The sequence below is a fragment of the Gossypium arboreum genome, chromosome 11 (assembly GCF_025698485.1).
Source record: "Gossypium arboreum isolate Shixiya-1 chromosome 11, ASM2569848v2, whole genome shotgun sequence".
NCBI classification, from domain to species: domain Eukaryota; kingdom Viridiplantae; phylum Streptophyta; class Magnoliopsida; order Malvales; family Malvaceae; genus Gossypium; species Gossypium arboreum.
In genome coordinates, this window is record NC_069080.1 from 122,565,627 (window position 1) to 122,590,029 (window position 24,403).

The following is a 24,403-nucleotide window of genomic DNA, read 5'->3' on the forward strand; positions in this document are numbered from 1 at the left end:
TTTTGAAGTTAGTAAAGAGCCTCATTTATTATTTTATCCTTGATCTATGTTGAATTCATTATTGGAATGGAGTATAATTAAATTAATAAATTACTATATTGTGTATACGTTTTTTATTAAATTCCATCATTAGTTGCTAAGAGATTATTTCCATGATAGTTTCTCTAATCTATAGATTTATTAGATGCTTATTTAATAAGGAATCTGGAATTCTTAAAATTATTTTGGATTTAACAAATATTTTTATATTTTTAAATAATTGTTATATTGATCTTAATTAATTTATCCAATTTGTGTAATAAATATAATCCAAATTCAAATTCTTCCCAAATGACGCATTAAAAATTTAGTCAAATTTAAGATGCAAGTCCAATATTAACACTATTAGAATTCTTTACTCTAAATTCAACTTCATAATTTTTTTTGTTACATTAACATATCTAAACTTGTATTTAATGACAAAACAGACAATTAAATTGACAAAAATACTTTATTGGAACAAGACTTTATTTTGAGGATTCAATTAAATTTTTGAAGTTAATATAAATCAATTTAAAATTTAATAAATAATTTAACTCAAAATAATTGTTGTAAATCAACGTCTGATGCAATTTAATCAAAACAACATAGAATTGCTGTCAGTCAAGGTCCTACAATTTGAGTTGTATAAATCACATGGGGAAAATATATTAAATGCTAGTGCTATCATACGGGAATTAAGTAGATGAATTATGAGAATATATACATATATAGAGAGAGAGAGTGTGATAGGCAAGCTAGGTTTGACAGTGACCTGAATGGAAAATGAGGATACATGATTCAACTACCATAATAAATTTAACAATAATAAGAAGAATTACAGGTTGTATAACTTTAAAGGCTGGGACCTATGATTGACCACAAATGGATGACTTTCCAGTAGAGTTGGCTTCACCTAAAAATAATATCATGTGATTACAAATAGCCACATTCCCAACTCCATCTTCATCCATCTTCATATATAACCATCCATCAAAACAAAATTATGGATTAATTGCACAAAACATCCCCAAATTATATACAAATGAATTTTTTTAAAAGAAAAGGATCAAACACTTTGTTGTCATGGAAGCAAACAAGATTTGAATACAAACAGGAAAAAGGAATAGAAGGAAGCATTAATAATAATTATCATAACCATCTGAGAAAAGAAAAGGCATTAAATGAAAATGACTTTGATTATGTCTTTGGAACATTGTGACAAGATATCCAAGCCAAACATTTCCATAATAATTTGCTTTTTCCTAGATTTTTCTCCATCCTTTAATCATGAGATTTAGCAAAAGGTGAAATTCAGATTCTATCAAACATGAGATGAGACTCATATGAACCCCACCCCAAAGGCCAAGCCCCATAGCAGCTATTACCAAGAAATTTGCAGTGAGAATTTCAAAATGAATGACTTACAGAAGGGACCAACTTTCACTGCTCTCAAAACATTTCTTCAAATGCATATCCTTCATTTCTTGAGGCCGTATACGGATCGTAAGTAATCAAGGATCTCTGCACACTCTACGGCACTTGCCTCATTACAAAATACTTCATCCCATACCTTGAGAAGATCTGTTCAATAGCAACTCAAGTCAGCATTCTGATTCACTTCTCTACCTTGTTCAAATAAAGAGATTTTTTTTCAGGTTAATTGCACTAGGTAGCTCCAAACTAAGAGCTAAATTCTAGTAGGTCCTTTCATCAGTTTAGCTATCTGACATTAAATGCTGCTTGGATCTAACATGGTTCCATTTTAAACACGTATGGATGGATTAATAAATATTAGCATTTAATGCCAAAGCTAATGGCCATACTGACGAAAGGACCTAATTAGATTAGAACTATACTTTAGTTTGTGGATTCAATTAGAATGTTTTGAAGTTTAGGAACCAATTTAGAACTTAGTCTATAGTTTGGGATTTCTGATTGTCTGTTGCAATTAACCCCTTTTTTAGTGAACCAAAGATTCTGTTATCCAAACTTTATATTAGTTAGGAAATAGATCTATATTATTAAACATTCAAAAGGAATTTGTATGACTCAGAAAAAGGTATAGTTGGTAAACAATCACATAAACATACCAGCCTTGTCCGTAGGTGAAAGAAACAGAATAAGCATGTCAAATCTTGGAACCTTGGTTAAATTTTCTAGATACTTAATAGCCAAATCCACATCTTCCCTGCCAATTGATAAACCAATAAGGAGTTAAGAATCTGGCCAAACATAAAATAATAAACTGGCACGAGTCCCAGGCAGTAGAGATCATAGAAAGACTTCATTTACCTAAAAAATGTAGCAACACATTTAACAATGTCAACTAACATGGAAGCAGACATTGCATTTTTAAAGATCTGTGGTAACGCACTTGGAGATGTAACCTACAAATAAAAAAAAAGAAAATCAGTTGTGGCACAAATTAAGAGACTTGGACGAATAATAACATTCACATGGACATCCATCTTAAAGGACCCCATATAGGTGCCTTATTATGTAAAACAGAAATAGAAAATATGAAATAACACAGACCTTCAGAAGATGAGCCTGTAGCAAACGGTCACCAGATAAGGCTCTCCAGGAAACCTCAAATTGATATGCTGTATTTGGGGGGCTGATGTTTTTGGCAGCTTCAGCCATGGCTCGACTAGCTGCACGAAAAGCAAGGTCTTGCACTGAAGCCTTCAGCTCTTGCTTTCTGGTTTTGGTATTTCTCTATGAAAGATTGAAAGAGGTACAGTCAACACAATTTTGTTTAAGAGAAAAAGAAAGAAAACAAAAATAACATGATACATTCTATTAGTTATAAAAGAAAACAAAAATAACATGATACATTCTATTATTTATAAAAGAAAACAAAAATAACATGATACATTCTATTAGTTATAAAGGTAGCAACAAATAGGTTTAATGAAGTCTTCAGATCTTGCTTTCTAGTTTTGGTATTTCTCTATGGAAGATCAAATGAGGGCACAGTCAACCTAATTTTATTTAAGAGAAAAGGAAATAAGAAAGAGAACACAAATAACTTGATACACCCTATTAGTTATAGAAGCAAGTTGCAATGGATAGATTTATGCAATGAATTCATCTTAAAAATTAATAAACAGTACACTGAACCCTAAGACACTTAAAGACAGACCTTATAGATTGATCTCAAATAATTTAAGGCAATGCAACTACAATTGCTCATTGAAGTACATCACTGACTCCCTACCTAAGCCAATAAAAAAATCCTAAAGCAATTCTAGAGTATATGAAGTAGTGGGATTTCAAAGTCAGGATAATATAGTTGCTTATGAAATAATTTTTCCATGCTTCAAAACTCAAATCCAATTTGTAACTCGAAAAGTAGTAATTCAAGGTGTTTCTTAAAAAAGGTTAATAAAAATTTTATGGGATGGTCATCAGGAGACCACCTCAGAGGGAAGGAGTCTATAAGGATGAGCACTAGAGTGAGGAATTGGCAGCAAAAAAGTACAAACAATACAAGAGGAAGATGCACCTTTTACGGGATTGTAGTATTTTAATTACTTGAGAAAAAAACCAAACCGTTCTCAGAAGTAAAGGAAGTGTGAGCAATAGAAGTCTCAATGGAAATAATATATAAAAACTATATATTGTTACCTTAATGTTCTCTGGACCAGCAATCTCCACATCCAGTTGAGTACCATCTGCAGTATTTCCAGCACTGGTATTTCTTTTCCCTATTTCCTCCAAAGTTACAGATCCCTTCTCAGGTTTCTTCTGCTTGTCAATTTCAGAAACCTACCAAAACAGACCATGCTAAATGTAAAAACAAGTAATTTCCTATTCTAGACTAGAAAAGTACATTTGAAAAACTCTGGGCTTCAAGACATAAATAAACTCAACATTAATCTTTTCCTTTGAAAAATAATCTAGAGTTATATGTCATTCCACATTGCAAAACTGGTCTATGAAGAAAAATGAACGAACAATTCATTCCTTTCCACCTATGTCTTTCAACATATTCTAATTACTTCATCAGCATGTAATATATACTGTCAACCATGAATATAGCTATCACTACCAAGAAACGCTGCGCCTTAAACAAGATAAAAAAAAAAAAAACCATGCAACATATGCTTAAATAGTTACCAAGGTTTACCAGATAAACGAGAAATTGTTACAAGAACTCTATTTATGAATATCAGTGAAACTCCAAAACCATTTCATCCTCAACATATAAACATCCTTGATTTTTTTTTTTTTTTAAATACCAACTGTTAAAAAAGGAAAACGAAGTTCTAAAAGCTGGTACCTTAGTTTGAGATCCTTGAGCTGCAGCGATTCCTTTCCTTTGAGTACTATCTGACATAGTATGCATCCCAAGTCCATTATCTATTGTCGCAGACTTCCCTACTTCCTGAGCTCCTTGCATAGACTTTTTTATAACCCCTGATGCCTTCTGCAGAATCTCCTGGGATTGATGAAAATTACAAGGAGAAAAACCAATTGATTGCTTAGAGAAACAAAGAAATAATAACAATATAGAAAATCTTCCAATAACCATCCCCATCAATTTGCTAAGAAAACTAAAAGAAAAGGAGAAGGCTGCATGCCTTCAGCTCAGTCATGGCCTGGTTAACATCCATGATTCTAAACCAGTTTTATGATCAACCACAACTTTTTCTAGATAATTTTAGGTCATTGAGCTATTTCAAAGTTAAAATTCAGAAGGTATATAGAAGAAGATGAAACAACAAAAACTGCTTACTTTCTCATACAATGCTTTAAACTCTGCATGCTGTTTCTTCATGTCTTGACTATTAGGCTCTAACCTCAGGCCAAACTCAGCATCTGCAATCAACTACGTCCACCATATAAGATCTATCAAATTTAAATAGAAGCAGTAGATATGAATCAGCTTAGGAGTTAATCCAAGAGAGAACTTGCACTCAACATACCTTCAATGGATTCTTTAAGTTTCCCAAGTTCTTTTCTAGCCGTTGCTCGACGGGAGTATGCTTTTATGTAGCGATCATCAAGATTTAAGGCCTCCGTACAATCATCCTCAGCCTCTTGAAATCTAAAGAGAGAATAAAAATAACTTTCATGTTATTTCCTCATCAAATATTTTACTCATGCAGCAAGCCAATCACAAACATTTGGCCATTAAAAGAAAACAATAGAACTACAGGAGGCTACCAATATAAGTGAACATCATGTAAAGAGTGTCAGGCATACTTTCTGATCTTAAGATAGGCCATAGCCCTATTTGCATAAGCTACAGCTGTTGGAGACAGGGCAATGCTTCTTGAGTAGCAATCGATAGCTTCTTTAAATTTCTTTTGCTTAAAATATTCATTTCCCTGCAAAAATTTCAAAGCATTTTACTCTAGTCAACGCCAAATATAGCTCAGACATTGGTCAAAAGGAAAATGTATAAAAACTGAACTTCTCACCAGTTCTTTCTCAGAAGCAGCATCAGGCATATTCTCTTCAGTCACAAAGCTAGTTGACAAATTGCTCCATTTATCATAATTCTTCAAATAATCATATTGCTCGGAACTGGTAGTTGACGAAGAACTATTCAGGGACCTCTTCCCTGTTGGCCTTCCTTTCTCAGTGATATTCTGTGACAATGAGACCATGTAAGATTCCACAACATCAAATTATCAGAACTTTCTTTATCCCTTCACATTAGTCCCATACTTAAATAAAATGTGAGGATTGAAAAGTTACCAATTGTTCTTTACCAGAAGCCTGAGATGTCATTTTCTTGTTTTTGCCTTTGTCCTTGAGCGAAAGTTCCCAGTCCTGCAAGTCATTTAAAAAGCCCTGGAAATCCTAAAAGGAAGAAGAACACAAAGAGAACCCAGATGATAACTAATAAGAAATAGTATTTCAGTAATCCAAATTCCAAAGGTCAAACCTTTAAGCTTGAATACAAATCAACTCTTCTATCTAATTAACTTAAACAGTCCTCGAGCAAAGCTCAATTTCCATAATGAATTCAACAAACTAAAGCAATAAATGTAAAAAATCATAGAAAACATCTTTGGGGAGCAAAAAAGTACCATCTTTTGAGCTTCATACTGAACCTTTGAATGAAAATGAAAATGAAAAAAGAACCCATTAAAAGCAAAAAGAAGAAGTGAAATACCATGGCTTGATCACGGCTGTGCTTGCTTGCCATCGAAAAGATTAGAGGAAAAGTTGGCTAGGGAAGATTCTGGAAGAGTGCGGAATTGCTTTGCTCTGTTAAGTTTTCAGTGAGCAAACTCCAGAACCAGAGTCGACGAGGCTGACCAAAAATACTTCGATTTGAGCTTCAAGTCCTTTTATTTGTGGATTTATAGACGTGGAGCTTTGGGGCCTAAAATAAAGCCCATAAAAAACAAACCCATCCTTTGTATTGCTATATTCCTGTGTGTCATGATTGTAAATTATGGACTGGATCCATTATTTAATTGGTTAAACTGAAAGGAGGATTTAATTATATAAATCAATCTGTTCAAAATTGATAAAAAATTAAGAATTTGCTCAAAATTTTAATTTATTAATTTTAATTTTTCATAAAATTTGGGTTTTAGGTATGGGATAATTATTTGACCTAGTAGAATAAAATATTCCAGAAGTGAATTTAAAATGCTATTGTTTGTATTTATTTTATTTACCTTGTTTCATTTGGTTTCAAGGAATGGAAAACATTTTCGTCTTTGCTCTTTTTTTTTTAATGAATAACATTGAAGTACAAATGGATGGTAAGATGGATATGGAGAATAAAAAAAGAAATCAATATGATACAATACTTGCAATATGGATCATTTTGAGTTTCAGTTCAATATTTTATTAAAAAAAAATAATTAAGAGTAGTAAATAAAACTTAAGAGAAGAAACGAAAATAGAAAAATAAAAACATTGAGCGAAATTGCAACATATTATTTTTTGTTTTAGTATTCTCCATATCCATCTTTCTGAAGCTTGTGACTACTTGTAACAACGTTGTCTCCAAAATTTAAACTCATATTTTCTCTTGGAAAAGTAATATGTCTTACCAATGGCATATAGGAATTCAACCATATCCATGATTAGAAAGTCATGTTTATGATTGGGATAAAAGTATTAATAATTAGAAATTCATGTTTCTTACAGGGATAAAGGATAACCTTGTAAGGACATTCATTGTAAATAGATAAACATGAAACCCGTTAACATACATTATTTTTAGAACAATTTATCTCAGCTCTCTCAATCTCAACTATATCATATTCAACAAAATGGGTTCATACAAATATCACAACACTATACTGTAGTGTACAAATGGGACATTCAAGTCCTTATTGAATTGTATGTAACCTAACCCTCTCTCCTATACTCCAGATATTAGCATTGTATCATAAATAAACTATCCCTTACACAACTTATATACACACAGAAATGATGTTTTGGTAGTGCATTTCACTAACAGGCAGTAAGGGCAGACATCTTTTCATGCATTGTCTTGTAGCATTGAAGGCTGCAAAGGGGAAGCTTTGATTTTGAATCTCGGTACTTGTATGGATTCGTACAAGACGGAACCGCACATTTCTCTCGAGGTGGAGGGTAACCGCAAGGCTTAGGATCGAATATACTTGGTAAACCAACCTCATTGGGGAATGTTACAACTGTTCCTGAAGGCCCCATAAGCCATCTTACGGTGTCTGATGCAAGTATCATAGAATTTGTAGCTTTTTCCTGCACAAAAAGATAAAGATATATGGAGATGGAAGATATGGTTCGAATAGAAAGAAGGTATGATGGAAGATATGGTTTGAATAGAAAGAAGGTATCATGTGTGATCTTTACCTGTGCCATTTCTTCTTGCCTCTTTTTTATCTTATCTTCTCGTTTCTTCCTACTTGAATCTTGGCCGAGAATTTTTCTGATAGCTTCAGCCTAGATAAATCAAGGAAGATTAATCCCTACATAGGCGGCTAATGGCAAGAAGGAGACTTTGAGAATCTTGAGATTCCAGGTTCAGCTTCCACCATGTCCAGATTTATTCAGGTTTGAGGTTTCCAGGAGCATTTTGGTTTATTATGTGCATAGTTCCATTATGGGTTTGTAATGAGTGAACGTAATTGTAACTCTTGTAAAATCATAATATATCAAAACAAGCATCAATGATATTTGTATGCCTCCTCTCTAACTTAACTGACATTCCGAAAGAGGGAGCCTTGGTTGAACCATATTCTCAAACTCATCCCAGCCTTTTCAGAAATAAGCAAAATTGAAAAGGAAGGAACAATGGTGCATACCTGAGATTCCCTAGCTGCCTTCTCGACCTGCACCCTACGTCTCTGAGCAGCCTCAGCTTTCTTCAGTTGTTGCTCCACTTCAGAGAGTTTCTCTTTTTGCTCTGTGATCAGATTATGCACAGATACTTATATGAGAAAGGTTTCACAAAATGTTCACGGAATCCATGCTTGACGATAGCATGAATGGGTAAAAAGGAAGCAAAAGCAACAATGCGTACTTTTGGGTGGAGCTGGAGGCAATCCATTTGGGAACTCGATTGGAGCAATACCAAAATTAGAAGAGTGATCTTTGCCAGCTTGCTGTGCTCGCTGACGCGTAGTAACAGTCATTTCCTTCTTAGAGTCCACCAGGAAATCAACAACCTCCTTTTTGGTTTTCTTTCTCCTATTTTCTATCTCAACATCTGAAACTGATTCTTCGTCCTCTTCCACATAATCAGTATCTTCAGAGGTTCTTCCTGATCTTGACTTCTTAGCTTCCTTGCTTATTCTTGACGAACCATAATCTCCAACATCTAAGCCATAAAGACCATCAATATTCCTAGTCGCTACCTTTGATATCTTCAGCTGTTTTCTTCCTCCATCTTCTCCATGTTCTATACCATAATCGGCAGTTAATCTGGCTGTTTTGACCTTCTCAAGGTATCGAATCTCATCATCATCATCCTCATCATCAAGCACACCTTCTAATGAGCGTTTCTTAGGAACTCGCTTACTCTTACGAACTGGTTCATGCTTGTCTATTTCCTTTGTTGAGATATTGTCAGCAGGCACCCTACCTGTTGCATGATCTGCCTGCCGTACACCTAAATCACCTCTTGAGAAATCCTTCCATCGAACCCCATGCAAAGTGCTATCCCTCTCTGATGTAAAGGAGTGGTCATCAGGGTTGTCCTGCATAAAATTACAGATCAGACACAGGAATCTCAACAAGTTTAACCTTCTGTGCATGCATGAGAGTAAGAATTTAAAAATGCAGGGAAAAAATCGGTTATGAGAATTCAAGCCATGCATATTGAGCTGAAAGATGCAAATCATCCGCTACACGAACATCAAAAGCTACTATGAGAAAAGAGTATGACTTGGGAATTCTGTATAATAGCAACCTTAATACTTGATTTCTTCAGTGATCGAGGGGTATCCGAAAAGCGAGAGGATTTTGAAGAAGAAGACCCAGCACCAGATGCACCATCACCTACAGATTTGGCATCAATGGTATGTGTAACGCCACAAACCTTAAGTTTAACTTTCTTGACTTTCTTCTCATTTTCTAATCCATCTGAAACACTTCCGAAACTTCCTGCCATACTCGTACTTTTCCAATTAGTTGGGGCAAGGACACCTTCACTGCTTCTTTTTGAATCAACTCTCCCATGCCTCCGGTCACTGCTGCCTTGGAAAGAACCATCATTGGAAGCTTCGTCAGAGTCCTCATATGCTTCATCTTCAACATTGACCACGTTCTGAATAAATTCAATATCAATAGTTAATTATAAAGCCTTGAATTGCATAGGTTCGAATAGAACATTTTTTAATGAGAACCTAGAAGTACAAGAATTGTATCATAAAGATCATCTCATTTTATGTTGCTTACATTGTCTGAAGGTGGTGTGGATGACAAGGAAGACAAATCATGGAACTCCGTATGAGGCTGTGACTCACTCCGAGGACGACGGGACACACTACTCCTTTTCTTCCTTGTGGCAGTGCTTACATTACTAAACCCTAAGCTTCCAAGGCTTTCCATTGTGGCAAACTACCGAAGCTCAAGCCTAAGACTGTTGTCAGTGCATCCCAAACAAATTTAAGAATGTCATGTTAGCCAATTGACAATCTATGGAAATAAAAGGAAGCAAACCTTCATCAATCATGCTAAAGCTATGAGAAAAGAGTGCATAGATGAAATCTAAAAGTTAGAATCTTTATGTTCCCCTATTCTACACCATACGAGATAAGATACATGGTTGGATTTGGCTCTCAGTAGCATATCAGTGAGCCAATTCAGCTCCTTTCATAGTTAGATAACTGAATTTGGCTCTCAGTAGCACAACAGTGAGCCAATCCAGCTCCTTTCATAGTTAGATAGCTGAATTTCACTATCAGTAGAATATCAGTGAGCCAATTCAGTTCCTTTCATAGTTACATAGCTGAATTCGGCTCTCAGTAGAATATCAGTGAGTCAATTAAGTTCCTTTCATAGTTAGATAGCTGAATTTGGCTCTAAGTAGAATATCAGTGAGTCGATTCAGCTCCTTCCATAGATACATAGCTGAATTTGGCTCTCAGTAGAATATCAGTGAGTCTATTCAGCCCCTTTCATAGTTAGATAGCTGAATTGGGCTCTTGTATAAAATCAATGAGCCAATTAAGTTCCTTCCAAAGTTACATAGCTGATTTTGGCTCTAAGTAATATATCAGTCAACCAATTCCAGTTCCTTCCATAGTTACATACTGAATTCGGTTCTCAGTACAAACCAGTGAGTCAATTAAGTTCCTTTCATAGTTTACATAGTTGAATTTGGCTCTCAGTGGAATATATCAGAGAGACAAGTCGGTTCCTTGCATGGTTACTAGCAGTATTTTAGCTAAGATTAACATACAAGACAAATCGACTTATATATTCCCAAAAGTGATCTAAATTCTAAACGTCTGTGCTAACATCCCAAATATATGGCCAAAACGAACTCAGTTAACAAAATTCAATAAAGATCATAACTTAATAAGAAAACCCCAGAAGATAGAGCAAACCTAATAACAAAAACTCCATAAACAAACCAAAATCAAAACACCCACATAAGAAAAACCTGGAAAAAAAAAAGATAAAGGAGAGAACATTACCTTTTTGTGTGGAAATGGGTGAAAAAGGGCCTAACAGAAAACACCTTGGATCGCCATGGGAAGAAGGAAAGAAGGAAGGATGAAGAGTTAAAAACCAAGGGGGTGTTGGCGATAGTACACCAATACACGCGGCAGGATGTGAATAGATAGAGAAAGTTCGGAGTCGAAGGTAAAAGAACACTATTTTGTTTTTGGTTTTGTTAAGGTTGGACTAGGAACAGGTGCCGACCAGCTGCTGAGTAATTGCTGGCTGATGTAATTACAGCACTGTGAAAGATATAAAACGAAGGAAACTTGATTTGGGTAGTGGCATGTTGAAAGAGAAAAATATTATCACAAAAGCAAAACAACAAAAGTTGATATTTTTGGAACCATTTCCCTGTTACTTGGGAAAAATATTGTCATGGTGGAACCTTCTCAATGTTGAACCAAAGACTTAACGTGGCTTAACTCCCATTGGCACTGCTGTTGTGATATTGGTCCCTGAACAGTGAAAACTGAAAAGTGAAAAGTCTATTTTTTGGGGGGTAAACTTCACCCTGGTTACCGATTCTCATAATTTTTTATTTTAGGTACTAAAAATAAAAAATTACAAAAAAGGCATTATAATTATAAACCGTTTTCATTTTGGTCATTATCGTTAGTTTGGAGTTAGGTAATTTGATTGTACACTTGTTTTAGTCACCTAAATTTAGTAAATTTTATTCTAGTCAATTATTTTCTTTTTGAGAATTAATTTTATTTAAAAAAGAAAAATTGAGTTTTACAAGGATTTGAATTATTTTAACTATGAAGATAAAACTCAAGTTTTTCTTATAAAAATAAAAAATTTACTAAAAAGCTAAAAATAATTATAAAAGGAAAAAACGGTTTTTCTTTATAAAACCCCAAGGTTTAAAAATCTAGGTAATTCTTTATAAAAATATAAAATAAGTATACAATAACACTTTAAAAATATAAAATAACTATACGATAACATTGTCTAATCCCAAAATAATGACGGTGACCAAAATGTAAATAGTTATAATAGTAATGTCTTTTTTATTTTTTATTTTTGGTTTTTGGTGCTTAAAATTAAATTTATAAAAGTTACTTGATTAACTATATAATTTATTTCTTTCAAGGTAAGTTGATTTTTAAAAATATTTAAAGGTTTAATATATAGTAAAAAAGTAAAAAGAAAAAAAATAGTGAATTTTAAGTCCATTTGGGCAATGAGTTTAATTCCAGTAAAATTAAATAAATTAGTGGTGAGATACGGCGGGTTAATTAGATAAAAATAGAAGAGGTAAACCACATCTTAAGTCACCCTAAAATAAAATTGCTCTTATTTTAGTTATTTTAATTTTATTTTGTCAAATTAGTCATTTTAAATAAAATAATTATCCAAATGAGTCACTAAAATTTTCATTAAACCACAACTATTGACATGACATTTTTTTTTACTTTTGATTAAAACTAAAGACCTTTCTATAATTAGTTTAAAATATTTTTATTTATTTTTTGCAACATAAAATTTAAAATGTTGATATCATCAACATTTGAATCCACTTTTAAGAATCCAACGACGAATTATGGCTTCACATTTCTGATGAGTCTACTTGCTAGCATAACTATACCGATCACCCACACTTAGAATTTTATTGGTAATCTGTTTTGAGTATTGAGATTTCCTCTTTTTAAACTAGGTATAATTAGCTGCTAAATAATCTCCTTGTAAAAAGTGGGAGTTTAATTTTCCAAGTATCCAAACAAATAAAATATAATAAACAAAATTTGATGAAACCAAAGATGCTATTGCCTAAAGCAAACTTGGAAATTCACTAATCTTATCCTCCAAATTACCTTGGGATTTTAAATTAGTCCTACATTTCAAAATGTTTTAACCTAATCTTCAAAATATTGGTATTATATTAATTATGTCTTTTCGCTGGTTTAACCATCAATACCAGTTCATATTTGATATCAAATATATTTAAGATTTGTGAATCAATAAATAAATTAGGTACGATATATTAAAAATTAACACTAAAATTTCAATTGAACACGTCATATCAAAGATGTCGCTATACATAGGTTTATAATTTGACCAAGTAATGGCAAAGCTAGAAATAATTTCATGGGGAGGGTTGGATTTGAATTATAAATTAATGAGAGAACTAAAATGCAATTTTATCACTATATAAACAAAATTTTACAATATCTTAAGGTATTAAACTAAACATTTTATATTTGGAAGGATCAAAAATTAGTTTTAAATTTTAGAAGGGTCAAAATAAAAATGAAAGAGAAAATTTTCAATTTGAAGGGACCAAGGCCCTGCTTGTCCTCCTTGCAACCCAAGCTGACAACTAAATTAATAGTAGGACGTGATTGATATAATACTGATATTTTAAGGACTCAACTACAATATTTTAAAATTTAAAAACATTTAGCGCAGTCAACCTTAATTGAAAAGCAGCTCTGTTTTGGGATCAAGGAAAGAAAGATATATTAGTAGTTTAATTTATCCAATTTTCAGTTTCCAACAACAATTATTTGAAAAATGAAAGTTCCTGGAAATGCTAAAATGCAAAGAAATCACCTATATATACATTTCCCTTCAATTATTATTATTTTTTTTTTTTGGGGGGGGGGGATACAAAGAAATCAATAGTTTGGGGTCTATAAAAAAATATTATGGAAATACAATGTTGAGATTCGATTCTGGACCAAGCCTTGGATTCACAAATGACCTTTTTTATTTGATTTTATTAATCTACTACCAAACAAATTTACAATTTTCTATTAGGGAATTATTGGTAAAAATACTACATCGGTCCCTGTACCATAATGAAGAATGCATTTTAGTTAAAATAAACATAAAGATCCTTGTAGGTAGATAAATTAACAAAATTATATTTTTTGTAATAGTTGAAAAAAAGTTGTTAATTTTTTGAGATTAACTCGATTAAATGATACAACATAAGTTTAAAATATGAGGTGGTATGTTCATTTACTTGATTGTAGCTGGATGCATTTAATCGATTAATAAGATACGAAATCGGGGAATATGCATCCGTCGGGGGAGTGTTGTGAAATCAAGCTAGGGATTAGATTCTTGGTTATAAACATTACCTAGAGGAGTGTTCAATGTTTGAATTTGAACTTTGGGGCATTTTGGATGGGCTGACTATTTTAAACGAATGGATATATGATAGAGTGCTGATTCATACGGATAGCATGGAGGTGATTAAAGTCATTGAAGATAGGCAATCGGCGGATGCAAATTCAGCCTTGGTTAGAAAAACTAAACAATTATTAAAATATAGAAGATTGTGGTTTTTTAGATATGTTTCCAAGAAGAATAATCGAGTTGCCAATGGGATCGCCAAATTGATTTTTAATAATAAGGAAGGTGTCCAAAATTTTGAGGAGATTCCTAAGGAGACTTTACAAGACTTAGGTTTAGATAAAGCAAATGGCTTTTTTTACTTTTAGTAGTTTGATGTAAGCACTTTGAGTTTGTTATATTTACCAAAAAAAAAAATGAAACCAGGTTGGGTTAAATTAATAGTTAGAATTAAGGTACAATAGATAAAAGTGAACAACTCATGCCATGTATTAAATTAATGCCACATCATTAATTAATTTCACCTCATAAAATTAATCGTTTTTTTTCCCTTCAATTGTTATAGAAATGATCATTTTGCATGTATTTCTAACGTATAAGAATATTTTACTTGTAGAAACCAAAAATGCATTCCACGCTATAGTACAATCCTCTATAGTACCCTATTAGTTGGATGAAGAAGAATAAGGTATGGGAATAAGACCAAATCATTCTTCCTTCTAAGAGTTAACCTAAATGCTTCATTTATATCTAGACTTGATTATGGGTCAAATCAGGTCAGGCTAATGCAAAATTTTATATTCGTTTTCTAGGTCCTGAGCTCGACTCAACCTGAATGGGTTTAAAATTCTGTTCAAATCTAACTCAGATAAAAAATGCTAAACCCAAACCCAACCTGTTCCGCCCTTATTACTTTTTTTTTAAGATTATTTTTCTATATAAAAATAAATTTAAAAAATATATCACATCAAATACATTAAAAATATTAAAATAAATGTTTATACTTAAATACATTAAAAAAGTATTTATACTTAAAAATAACACTAATATAGTTTCAACTTAATAATCAAATATCTCTAAAACAAGTAGCAAAATTAACAATGAAACAAGAGTTGTACAATATACAAACAATAACAATAAAATAATAGTAATCTAATAACAAAATGATAGCAAAATAGCAACGAAACAACAACAAAACAGCAGCGAACTAGTTGATACCTACCAGAGGCCCAACCCATTTAGAAAAATTGATTTTTTTTTGTCTAAATCTATTTTTTGGACTTATATTTTTAGTTAAATTCTCTCACCTTTGCATCTGGACTATTGCATTTAATAGATGGATAGGATATAAAAGTTGAAGTTAAATTTAATTGTTTGAGATTTTTAAGTTATAATAAATTGATTAAACATGTTATACCATTTAAAAATACTATGTTATATTTTAAATTAATGTCAAACCATTTAATTAAATTCATCTCATAAATTTTAATATTTTTTTTGTTAATAATTACAAAATGATCATTTTGTTTTTTTTAATGTATTAGACTCTTTCACCCTTAGATTAAGGAGGCTGAAAGCTTATTAGCAATTTATCAAATGTTAAAACTAGACATTCCAAATTTATTCGAATTTGGATGCAAATATAAAGTATAGATATGTATTTCACACCAACATGGTTACATTTTTTAAATCGTTTATTGGGAGCCAAAGAAAATGGCGCAAAACAATGAAAAACATCCACAATTACAAATTAAAAAAATTACTAATTCAATCATCATCATCTAATTCCATCCAGTTTCTATCAAAAACCAGAATTTGATCTTACAGTGTACCCTGCTACAAGCTGCGCAAATGATGAAGACTTGGTTTCCAGCAAACTTGATGGACTATCATATTCTTCTATAACTCCTGCAAAAACAAATGTTTTTTTTTTTTATTCAAATGAAATGAACTTCAAAGAATCCATCTTAATAAGCAGAGCATACTGTACTACTAACCATGACTTAGAACCAGAACCATGTCGCTATCCAGAACCGAAGTTATTCGGTGAGCGATCGTTATGACCGTACAATTGGAGAAGTGCTCCCTTAACGTCATCTGTATTAGGTTGTCAGTGGCTGTATCCACCGATGCGGTCGCTTCGTCAAGCACTAAGATCTTACTTTTCTTCAATAGTACACGCCCGAGGCACACCAACTGCCTTTGCCCCATGCTCCAATTCTCTCCATTCTCACTAACTGCACAACAATAATCAAACTTATGCAACAGAAGACAAACTCGTGTGTTATAAGATAGAAGGATCGAACCTGAAGAATCTAGCTGGCCGGCCTTGTTTCGAACTTCATCCCCGAGTTGGCATTTATCCAATGCCTTTAAAACACAATATTGACGGATGTTAGAATTCGATTACCAATCATAAAAGACAGTTTTACTAAAATGAACCTACCTCCCAAATCTGCTCATCTGTGTATTCTTCAAGAGGGTCCAAGTTGCTTCGTATAGTCCCTTTGAACATGGTAGGCTCTGAAGGGATGATGCCGAGTCGTGAACGCAAATCATGCAACCCAATCGATGAGATGTTTACACCATCGATTATGATCTGCCCTGCTGCAGGTTCAACGATCCGGAAAAGTGTTTGTATGAGAGTTGATTTACCACTGCCTGTTCTCCCTACAATTCCGGTTTTCAACCCTCCAGGAAATGTGCAGGTCAGACCTCGCAACACAAGTGGCATGTGCGGGGCATATCGTACCTACATCGAGATCATCATCGTTTATTTAATACAGCCAATGCATCAGAAACAGGATCATAGAACACCGCAACACTGCCTTACCTGCAGATCACGAATCTGAACTTCTCCGTGGTACGGCCAACAATGGTCTGGGCGATTCGTTTCCACCACAAGGGCAGGCTCACTAGGAATATTACAGTACCGAAGTATTCTCTCAACAGATATAATTTTATTCTCCGTTTTGCAAAAATTCCATACCATCGAAGCTTGCAATATATTTAGATTGAGTCCATACGTCACAGCTAACCCCGCAATAGCTAAACGAACGAAAAATGCATCAAGTCATTCTCCTAGAACATCTGTTATCTAGCAGTCAATAAAGGTGCCAATACGAATCTGCATTTACTTACCGGGATGAATAACTCCCACCGGTATAGAGATTAAAATGAATAAAGAGAAGGCAAAAGTAACAGAAGACAATAAGTCCAGGCGGAAGAACAGCCATTCCATTGCACTGGCAACATGGAATTTTGGACGAGAATACGAGTCGGTCAGCGCCATGTTTGTGTCTTGGAACCTTTTTTCTTAGATCAAAGCTCCTTATAGTTGTTGCTCCTAAAATTGTTTCGGCAAAATTCTGTATTACTGGAGCTTTGCATACTCCAACCAGCCGCGAAAGTTCTCGTGCAGAAGATATGTAATATTGCTGCAAGATTACAAATTTATGAGCATTCCTCTGTTCAGCAATAAGGCAATGATTAAATGTGTTTTACAAAGTAGAAAATTCGAGATTTTCCATGTGGTGCTGCATTGTAATAAGTTCCTGATTTCATGCATTCCATAGCCACAATTCGGCAAGAGTTACCTGATACCAAATGCAGGTAGCAACCACTGGAATAAAAATGATAAAGATCTGCCAAGCAACTTGAGACATGACTGCAATAATTCCAAGTAGCTGGATAACTGAGAAAGCAAATGCGGCGACTTGATACGGGATGTCCATATCTACTGCACTTTGATCTGCAGAAGCCTATAAGAGGCAGCCAAAAAGTTTACAATACTTCAAAAACAAGGGGAAAAGTGCCAAGAAAACATGAAGATAAATCGAATCTTTCGTATCCATAGAGGAAAGACATTAGATGCTTACCCTGTTGAGGATTCTTCCACTCGGTGTAGAATCGAAGAAAGACATAGGAGCACGGAAAATGCAAAGATGCATCTTTTTAAAGAGAAGAGTGGCTGTTTTATATCCAGCTGTACCAAGAAGCATGGATATGGCTAAGACACAAACGACACTTGTAATGGCCAAAGCCAAATAGACAATGATTAGTGTAAAGCTCCCAACAGGAGGCTTTATGTCTGCCGACATCGGTGATCCCCAAGCCATCCAATAGTTGATGCCTATTTGATAACTCTGAAAGAGAATCATAGCACGCACTATTAAACGCACAAGAGCTCCTCCATATGCTGTTGTGATGTACTTCCGGTAGACCGAAAACCCAACTTGTCCTTTTTCTCGTTCTTCTTCTTGAACAAGCTGTCCTTTTGGTCCGACATCATCTACTTTACCACTCTCGTTACCTTGGTTTTCTTCTATCTGCACTTTCCCATTAGTAGTACCTATATCACCTTCTCCTTCACTGGTAGTTTGTTCCGAACCCGAACTTGCTTCAACGGTATCAAGGGCCGACAAAGCTTTCTTATGTGCATCCACAAGTTCCATAAAATCAGTACCTGAATTGAGAATATCATTATACTCTCCAGCTTGAACAATTCTGCCACCTTTCATCACCTAACAAATATGTAAATACAAGTTGAATCCAGTTAATAAATTATTTCTCTTAGACATATGATGAAAATCACTGAAAATAATGTAAACAATAGCTCACCAAAATTAGATCAGCAGTTGGTAAAAACTCGACTCGATGAGTGACATAAATCACTGTTTTTAATCTCAAATTGTTTTATAAAACCTCCTGCCATTCAAAAGAATAAACAAGATACTCCGAGCTCATACATAACTATTTCAACTAAATTAACTATAGAAACTCTTAAAATACATGCCATATGATCATAGGAGGACATTACCTTAAATAAATGAGATCGGGTGTGAGCATCCATCGTGCTGAAAGGATCATCAAACAGATAGATATCGGCATCTTGGTATAGAGCACGAGCAATCTGTATTCTGTGCTATTGTCCACCACTCAGATTGATTGCCCACTCGCCTACAACTGTCTGATCACCGAAAGAGAGAATTTCGAGATCCTTCTTGAGGGCACAAGCTTCAAGCACTTTGTCATACTTGTCTCTGTCCATTTCCTTACCGAACAATATGTTGTCTACAATCTTGCCACTTTGTATCCAAGGTGACTGAGCAACATAGGCTGTTGTACCACACAACTTAAGAGTTCCTGATATCTTTGGTAACTCTCCCAAAAGACAGGAAAGAAAACTTGACTTGCCAGAGCCGACCGTACCACAAACAGCAACACTCATGCCATGGGAAACTTTCAAGTTTATATCTTTTAGTGTTGCAGTAGGGGATGACATATCCCAAGAGAAGTTCCCATCAGCAATCTCAATCGCTGTTTCGGAACTACCACTCGGTAGTTTTTCTATAGCATCAAGCCGCAAGTCATCGAGCTGGAGGAAGGCAGCAATTCGATCAAGTGACACCTTTGTTTGAGCTATCATTGAGATTGTGCCAGGAAGGTTGTAGATTGGCTCCTGAAGAATCCTTAATGTTGCGAGTGCAGATAGGATCTTCCCTGACTCAAGTGGGACTCCTAAGAACATACAAGCACCAAAAGTGGCAACAGATACAAAGGTTGGTGCAACCAAGAAAACAGAATCAATCATGGCATTCGTATAAACGAAACATTTTAACCATCCTTCCTCGACCCTCCTGATCCCGAAAATCTTGGAGAGGAACTTCATTTCCCACCCCTGCAGTTTAAGAATCCTCATATTCCTCAAAATTTCAGATGTTGCCTTCATCCTTGTATCTTTTGATTCCATTAACTTATACTGAAACTTCTCCAGCATTTTCCTCAAAGGAATATTGGCCAACAAAACAAGTACGTTAGCAACAAAAGCAGCAATGGATGCTAGCCCCAGGGCATTATACAAGATAAATAAGGCCAAAGCAACTTGCAAAGCTACCATCCATGGATCATGCAAGTACCAACTAAAGTCACCCACCCTTTCTGCATCAACAATCATGAAATTGATGATCTCCCCACTGGTATGACTCTGCTTTGACTGACACGAAAGGGTTAACCCCTTGTTATATATCATTGCTACCAATAGAGCCCTTTGCCTAAGTCAACTTGTTGCAACTTAAATAACCTGCGCCTCTGAGACAAGCACTCCACTAGCTTGGCAACAAAGAAAGCAGCAACTAGAAGATACCCCTCAGCCTTAAATTCCCTTTGCCGATTCAGATACTGAACAAAAGGGTCGATGAGGTATGGACCCACATACAAAGCCATCGTGTACATAAATGCAAACAAAGCTGTCCAAAGAATATCTTTCCAAGCTGAAAAGAACAGTGCCTTCACCAGCTTAAGTGAGGTAACACCATTCCCCTCACTATCAGCTGATTCAAGCCTGTTTTTAAATTTTGGAAAAGCCCCAATAACACTATCGTGGCTATCTAGCTGAGGAACATCCGTAAGGTCTAATGGTTTCTTAGTGGCAGCAGCAATGAGAGGCCACATCCAAGAAAATGTAAGACGGCTGAAAATACCAGCATTTGAATATGGGGATACAGTATCAACCCCTTTTTCGTTGCTGAACTCTACACCATTACTAACCCTAGAATCCCCCTTTTGCAGGGGTTCCTCATGGATGGTATCTTCACCCTCAGTTCTTAAACTAGTAGCCGTACACATTAGTAAAGACGATCGTAAAAGTTTTTTTTTTTTTTAGCTTTGGCAGTAGAAAAATTTGGGTTTGCAGTTTTCTGATTAAAGTTTTGATTGGTTTCAAGTGTTTATATGCAAATTCATGGAAAGCAAAATAGGAGGCGGAGACCGCGAAAGGAAATCCACTGAAACGCAGGAAAAGACTAGAAAAGTAGGTTGGTGGATATCATAGCTTTTTATTTTTTATTTTACTTTGGTGTCAGTTTTCCAGAAATGACAAATACTAAAGTAGTGAAAATAGGGGACAGAACGAATGGCCCTAGTTATTGGATTCTCAAATGATTAGTACGTACTATGTTAATAAAATTCTTTTGTTTGTGTCCCTATCATTTTAAGCAATGAAACATGAAACATTTCTATCAAATCGTGAACAATGGATAGTTGAAATCTAATATATTATTAAAAAAAGAAAATATGAGGAGTACTTTTTTTAATATGTATGATTCAAGTGTTTATAATTTGACCTCTGGGATTTTAATATGCTACTGCTAGATTACCTTTAACGTTTAAGCTAATGACTGATCTAATGGAATGACTTAATTAATAGGTATGATATTGATATTTTGGTGACTTGATTGGAACAATGTGAACATTGGAGAAGTATTTGGAATGCAAGTCATAGTTTGAGGACTGAATTTAACATTTCCCAACGATCCTTATCCTGCTGAGTGCTGACTCGTATTCCCATGATCAAAGGACAGAAAAAGTAATAAAAAAAATGGTAGTCACACTAGACAGCAACTCAGCACACACCGTGTTAATTCATAACTTGGGTGATTCGGTAGTCAGACGCAAGTTGAAGACTGAATTTAACGATCCTTCTCCCGGCTGACTCACATTCCACTTGATGGGAGGTGACGTCGTCAGGTTAGCAACCAAGCACACATGCCAATGCAGAACTAGGCGCCCCCTTTTACATTTTTTCTTTTTTAAAGTTGGAGTGTGGCATATTGCGACAGTTGGCCTGAATGCATGCTCTGTCTCTCTAATTTTCTAAATATTTTAATAACTTCCAACTATCACTCATGTCGGTACCCTATTCTAGAGTTCTAGAACTGTCAACTCCACTCACCCTTCATTTTCCTTCTAATAAAATAATTATTAGGATGAATAAAAAATGTTTTATTATTAATAGACCAAGTAATTATTTAATTTAAGCAAACAAATGTCCAAGTACTAGGAAGAAAAATGTTGTAAAGATTTTTGATATAGTTGAAGCAATTCCTTTAATCAGTTGTAATGTGTGAAATGGAATTTGATATTTCAACGTGGAAAATGATGTTTTTTTTTTTGGTCTTTTTCCCTTGCATATAATAAACAAAAGGCTGTACTAAAGTGTCATAAAGCGACAGCAAGAAAACAAAAGGCTATACCATATTTGAAGGGGCCAAAAGATTTGAAAAGAACGTAACTTTAAAAATGAGCAACCGTAATTATTGGGTTTTTTCCTCCTACCACTTTCCACGGATCTCATGAACTCTTTCTTTTGGTACTTTCAACTAACTTCTTGTTTTCCTTTCTTTGGTACTGAAATATAATAGATTTACAAAAATCGAGTAAAATTATGTTAGACACAGCTACAACTAATGCACAGATTTCTGTAATGTAATAATTCCGACCAAAAAATAATCTGTAACATAATGCAGTTTGTATTTTGGTTTTTGTAGTTTGAAATTAGTAAAATAATTTCTATGCTATAAAAACAAGCTTTTATTGAAAGTTTCCAATAAAATTGTTGTAATTTTCATTAGGTAAAAGAATTAAATTTAAATAGAAAAAAAAGGTGATAATTGATAACATGTTAATTTGCATAATTTTTTCTGTTTAATTCGGTTAATTTTTGAATTGATCCCTGTTGAATTAGTGCTTTTATATTTTAATATTGTCAGGGATGCAATTAGAATGCTATGAGTAAAAAATACGCAGAAACGGACTAAATTGAAACACAGTCAATAAAGTGAGACCGAATAAAAAATATAGAAAAAGCCAAGGACTCATCATATTCTTTTGACTTTGTAAAAGTCAAAATTAGAAAAAATCTAATTTTTATTTTTATTTAATTTTAATTATACGTTGAAGTGGTTAAAGCTAAATTTAATAAGACATAATATATTTTACATTTTGGTTTTCATTTGGAATTAAAAAGAGACATTATTCTTTTTTTTCGAAAATTGGGCTTGATTATCATACTGTTACTTCCATTCTCATTTCTTTCTTTCAAAATTCGTTTAATTCCCTTCCAAGTCCTTTCCTTTCCCAATTTCATCCATTATCATCAAATCACCTTTCATAACCTACAAAGTATGATTAAATCCATACTTCACTAAATTCCATCTTAACTTTAGGCCGGTGTTTACTAAAAATCCTTCCAATCGGTATTCACATTTTTCCTAAATATCGAGATTGACAACTCATCCCCTAAAGTTAACTCGATTTCAAGTTAAAAAGTGCACATTGGGTTGGAGTCGTGTTTGCTGACAATTGGAGAAACGAGTCTACCGTGTTGTATTCGGATCTCCGAGAACAAACCAAGGAAGAAGTGATCAGGTTTAAATGACCTATGCGGTTGAGGCCATTAATTCGAGTTGGCTGCCGGAATCTTGAATCAGGAACATGTGTATCTCGGTTAAATAATCGGTAAGGGTTGGTTTGCAGGTCGTATCGGGACCAGCTACGAGAGGAAAAATTAGTGGTTAGGACGTTCTTAACTACTATAACCCGCTTATTGTTTGGAAGAGAAATTTAATTTTCAAGAATCAATTCAAAAATCTAGAATCCACTGAGTCTAAGGCTAAGGCTTATTGTCTTTCATTACAAAATCTGAATTTAATTTCCAATTTAATTTCTAATTTATTTAATTATTTATTTATGTTGTTTCAATTATTTATTTCTAAACATTCCAAAATTCCCTTGATTGATTTGTTTATTTTCTTTGCAGGTCCGTTTAGAATCGTGGGCACAATTTTTGCCACGACTTTCAACACGACAAAAATTCTGATTACAAGTTAAATGCGGAAGTTGATTATAACATCCAATGGACTTGATCCTACTACCACTCTTTACTACTATTTAGAGTTACTTTTTGTAGAAATTATTTTTGGTGGTTTCGACACCCATCAAAATTTAGCACCGTTGCCTGGGATTAGAGATATTTTTTTAATTTTTGTTTGTTTACCTTATTGCCAGATTAGAACCGGGAACTATAGAGTTTGAATCAGAAATTGAGAAATTGGCCTGACAACTGCGGAAAGAAGCCATTCAACGCGGTAAACGACAAAATCCAGAATTCGAAACTATATTTTACACCAAGGAAATTTTCTAGTTTGACAAACCAGACGAAATGGTTGAACAAACTATACGCCAACTTGCAGCGGCACTGTATGAACAACAACCCTTATGTATTAAAGTCGGGTTTGATTTATTTACTACCTACTTTTTGTGGATTACAGAACGAAAATCCGCGCACCCACCTTAAAGAGTTCCATATAGTGTGCACAAGCATCAA

The 24,403-nt window shown here is 34.2% G+C and overlaps 3 protein-coding genes across 5 annotated transcripts; all 3 read right to left on the bottom strand.

Annotated features, from left to right (window-relative positions):
* Positions 1-1,198: 1,198 nt before the first annotated feature.
* On the bottom strand, positions 1,199-6,309 carry LOC108470705 (uncharacterized). 3 transcript variants are annotated; one of them, XM_017772138.2, is made up of 12 exons: positions 6,152-6,309; positions 5,731-5,805; positions 5,451-5,621; positions 5,233-5,357; positions 4,953-5,074; positions 4,763-4,845; positions 4,307-4,465; positions 3,652-3,792; positions 2,557-2,739; positions 2,314-2,408; positions 2,112-2,209; positions 1,199-1,602 (listed from the first exon to the last, which is right to left on the bottom strand). In XM_017772138.2, the coding sequence occupies exons 1-12, from the start codon at positions 6,182-6,184 to the stop codon at positions 1,499-1,501; spliced, it is 1,389 nt and encodes a 462-aa protein (XP_017627627.1). In that variant the 5' UTR covers positions 6,185-6,309; the 3' UTR covers positions 1,199-1,498. The 3 variants fall into 3 exon arrangements, with proteins under 3 accessions (XP_017627627.1, XP_017627625.1, XP_017627628.1); XM_017772136.2 differs by having other exon boundaries at positions 5,731-5,835; XM_017772139.2 differs by lacking the exon at positions 6,152-6,309 and having other exon boundaries at positions 5,745-5,835.
* Positions 6,310-7,224: 915 nt separating this feature from the next.
* LOC108470409 (uncharacterized) lies at positions 7,225-11,446 on the bottom strand. Its single transcript, XM_017771704.2, has 7 exons — positions 11,127-11,446; positions 9,883-10,066; positions 9,395-9,751; positions 8,507-9,182; positions 8,289-8,389; positions 7,837-7,926; positions 7,225-7,725 (listed from the first exon to the last, which is right to left on the bottom strand). Exons 2-7 carry the CDS (start codon positions 10,033-10,035, stop codon positions 7,453-7,455), a joined length of 1,650 nt encoding a protein of 549 aa, XP_017627193.1. The 5' UTR covers positions 10,036-10,066; positions 11,127-11,446; the 3' UTR covers positions 7,225-7,452.
* Positions 11,447-15,867: 4,421 nt separating this feature from the next.
* LOC108471810 (ABC transporter C family member 3-like) lies at positions 15,868-20,936 on the bottom strand. Its single transcript, XM_017773375.2, is given in 12 exon segments — positions 15,868-16,146; positions 16,236-16,475; positions 16,545-16,608; positions 16,685-16,990; positions 17,072-17,286; positions 17,380-17,554; positions 17,556-17,675; positions 17,835-17,999; positions 18,117-18,761; positions 18,859-18,945; positions 19,058-20,298; positions 20,301-20,936. Coding segments are annotated over 12 exon segments (3,930 nt in total). The 5' UTR covers positions 20,866-20,936; the 3' UTR covers positions 15,868-16,039.
* Positions 20,937-24,403: the final 3,467 nt, after the last annotated feature.